The following is a 1,824-nucleotide window of genomic DNA, read 5'->3' as shown; positions in this document are numbered from 1 at the left end:
GTACGTGAGAAATTATTACATCAAGAGTGTTTTAATATGTAAATTGTATAAAAACTAGAAAAAGGCAATCAATTAAGAATAAATTATTCGATTAGTACAATATAAACACAACGTGAAATTCAAAAGATCCGCTTACTACTTATAAGTGTGACCAGTCTTCATATAGCATACTCAATGTCGGATGGTATATTTACGATATGAACATGCGGTCTCATTGTCGCGCACGTTTTGTTGCCGCTTTGCAAGATAATAACAATAATAATAATGGAGCAAACCCAAGCTTTTTACGACTTTTGCATACCGCATAACAAAGATGACAAGATCATGCAAGCTACGCTAGCGGAATTAGTTGACCTTGGTTACAAGACAATAGCCATTGATCAAACCTTCGATCACAGTAAAAAGGAGGCGGCAAAACGTGGTACCGAAATATTTCCTGAGCCGCAAAGCATTCAACATTTGCGCAAGGAATTCGAAAGCAAATTAAAGATACTGCAACGGATAACGATTGTGTACGTGGATGTTAATGTCGCGCACGCAATGGTAATAATGTTGTTTTCAGTTGAAATTTAGTTAAATAACTATACTTCAATCTATAGAGTGTCTCGATGAATCTGCGGAAGTTTAATTTGATTGCTGGACAACCAAAGACAGATGCTGCCTTAACAGTGAGTTATTATAATAAATCATGTGGAACACCATTCAAATGTCTTCTTGCAGCATTGTTGCACCTCGTTCAATGGCGACATTATCACATTCGATTCGTTGGCCGGATCTCGATTGTTAGTCAATCGCAAAGCCTATCAAATTGCCATCAGACGTGGGATATTTTTCGAGCTCAAGTATTCGCCAGCCATCACAGACTCAAACTATCGAAAGGATATGATTAAGGTGGCTCAAAACTATTGCACCAAAGGAAAGTCGAAGAACATTATCTTCAGCAGCGGAGCAGCCAATGAATTCCAAGTCAGAAGTCCTTGCGATGTTGCCAATCTGTAAGTTGTGCTATCCCATCACTTTCCTTAAATTTTATTGAGAACTCCTTTGTAGTGCCTTTATTTTTGGTCTCTCGGAGGACCAAGGCAAGAATGCCGTCAATCGCTTTTGTCGCCAGCTTTTTTTGCGAGCCGAATCGCGACGTTTGGGCAAAACAATAATGTTTGTCAAAGGCAACGGACCAATTGTATTTTCGGATAGCTCTTCGGATGACAACGAAAGTGCTGCAGAGGATGATGAAATGGATAGTTTGGGAGCTGGGGATGACGAAATTGAAGACTTGCAAAACGAAGAACGTGAAGACAGTCTAGATAGAGATAGAAAAAGAATAAAACTGGCGTAGCCAAATCAAAATCCATTATTTTTTAAAGTCCTAGCATTGGGAGTGGGATTACATATTTATTTTATTTAACGCCGGTTTGGCTATAATCTGCGATATATGTTTGCAAATTCATTCGTTATTTAAAAAATTGTTTATTTCGAACATCTGTTTAGCAGTGTGACCGCAAGCTACATTTTTAAAATGTACGACAAACTACCACCAGACTTAACTTTAATTAGTATATTGGTACATTTGTCTAACGCTCATTAAAAAAGCAAAGTTGTTTTTCTGAAAATACAGAAGTCAATAAAAGTATTTTTTCTTAAGTTTTAAGTGTGTTTCTCCCATTTCTTTGCAGTAATGTAGAAAGTTTCGATGACTTAAGAAAATCAAGTAGTTGCGGTCACGCTGTTCTCTCGTTCATTTGCTAGATTGTTCGTCAGCGAAACCAGTTCTCTTGCTCAGCAGATGTAAACAAAGTGTTTGCTGTAAGTAATTAAGGTTTG

General features: G+C 37.5%; 1 protein-coding gene across 1 annotated transcript; it reads left to right on the top strand.

Annotated features, from left to right (window-relative positions):
• Positions 1 to 171: 171 nt before the first annotated feature.
• LOC133836375 (ribonuclease P protein subunit p30) lies at positions 172 to 1,354 on the top strand. Its single transcript, XM_062266839.1, has 4 exons — positions 172 to 543; positions 600 to 668; positions 721 to 995; positions 1,051 to 1,354. Exons 1-4 carry the CDS (start codon positions 265 to 267, stop codon positions 1,337 to 1,339), a joined length of 912 nt encoding a protein of 303 aa, XP_062122823.1. The 5' UTR covers positions 172 to 264; the 3' UTR covers positions 1,340 to 1,354.
• The last annotated feature ends 470 nt before the right edge of the window (positions 1,355 to 1,824 follow it).

Source organism: Drosophila sulfurigaster, chromosome 2L, assembly GCF_023558435.1.
Source record: "Drosophila sulfurigaster albostrigata strain 15112-1811.04 chromosome 2L, ASM2355843v2, whole genome shotgun sequence".
NCBI lineage: Eukaryota > Metazoa > Arthropoda > Insecta > Diptera > Drosophilidae > Drosophila > Drosophila sulfurigaster.
The sequence above is the reverse complement of the archived record's forward strand: the minus strand, read 5'-3'. Positions and strand labels throughout refer to the sequence as shown.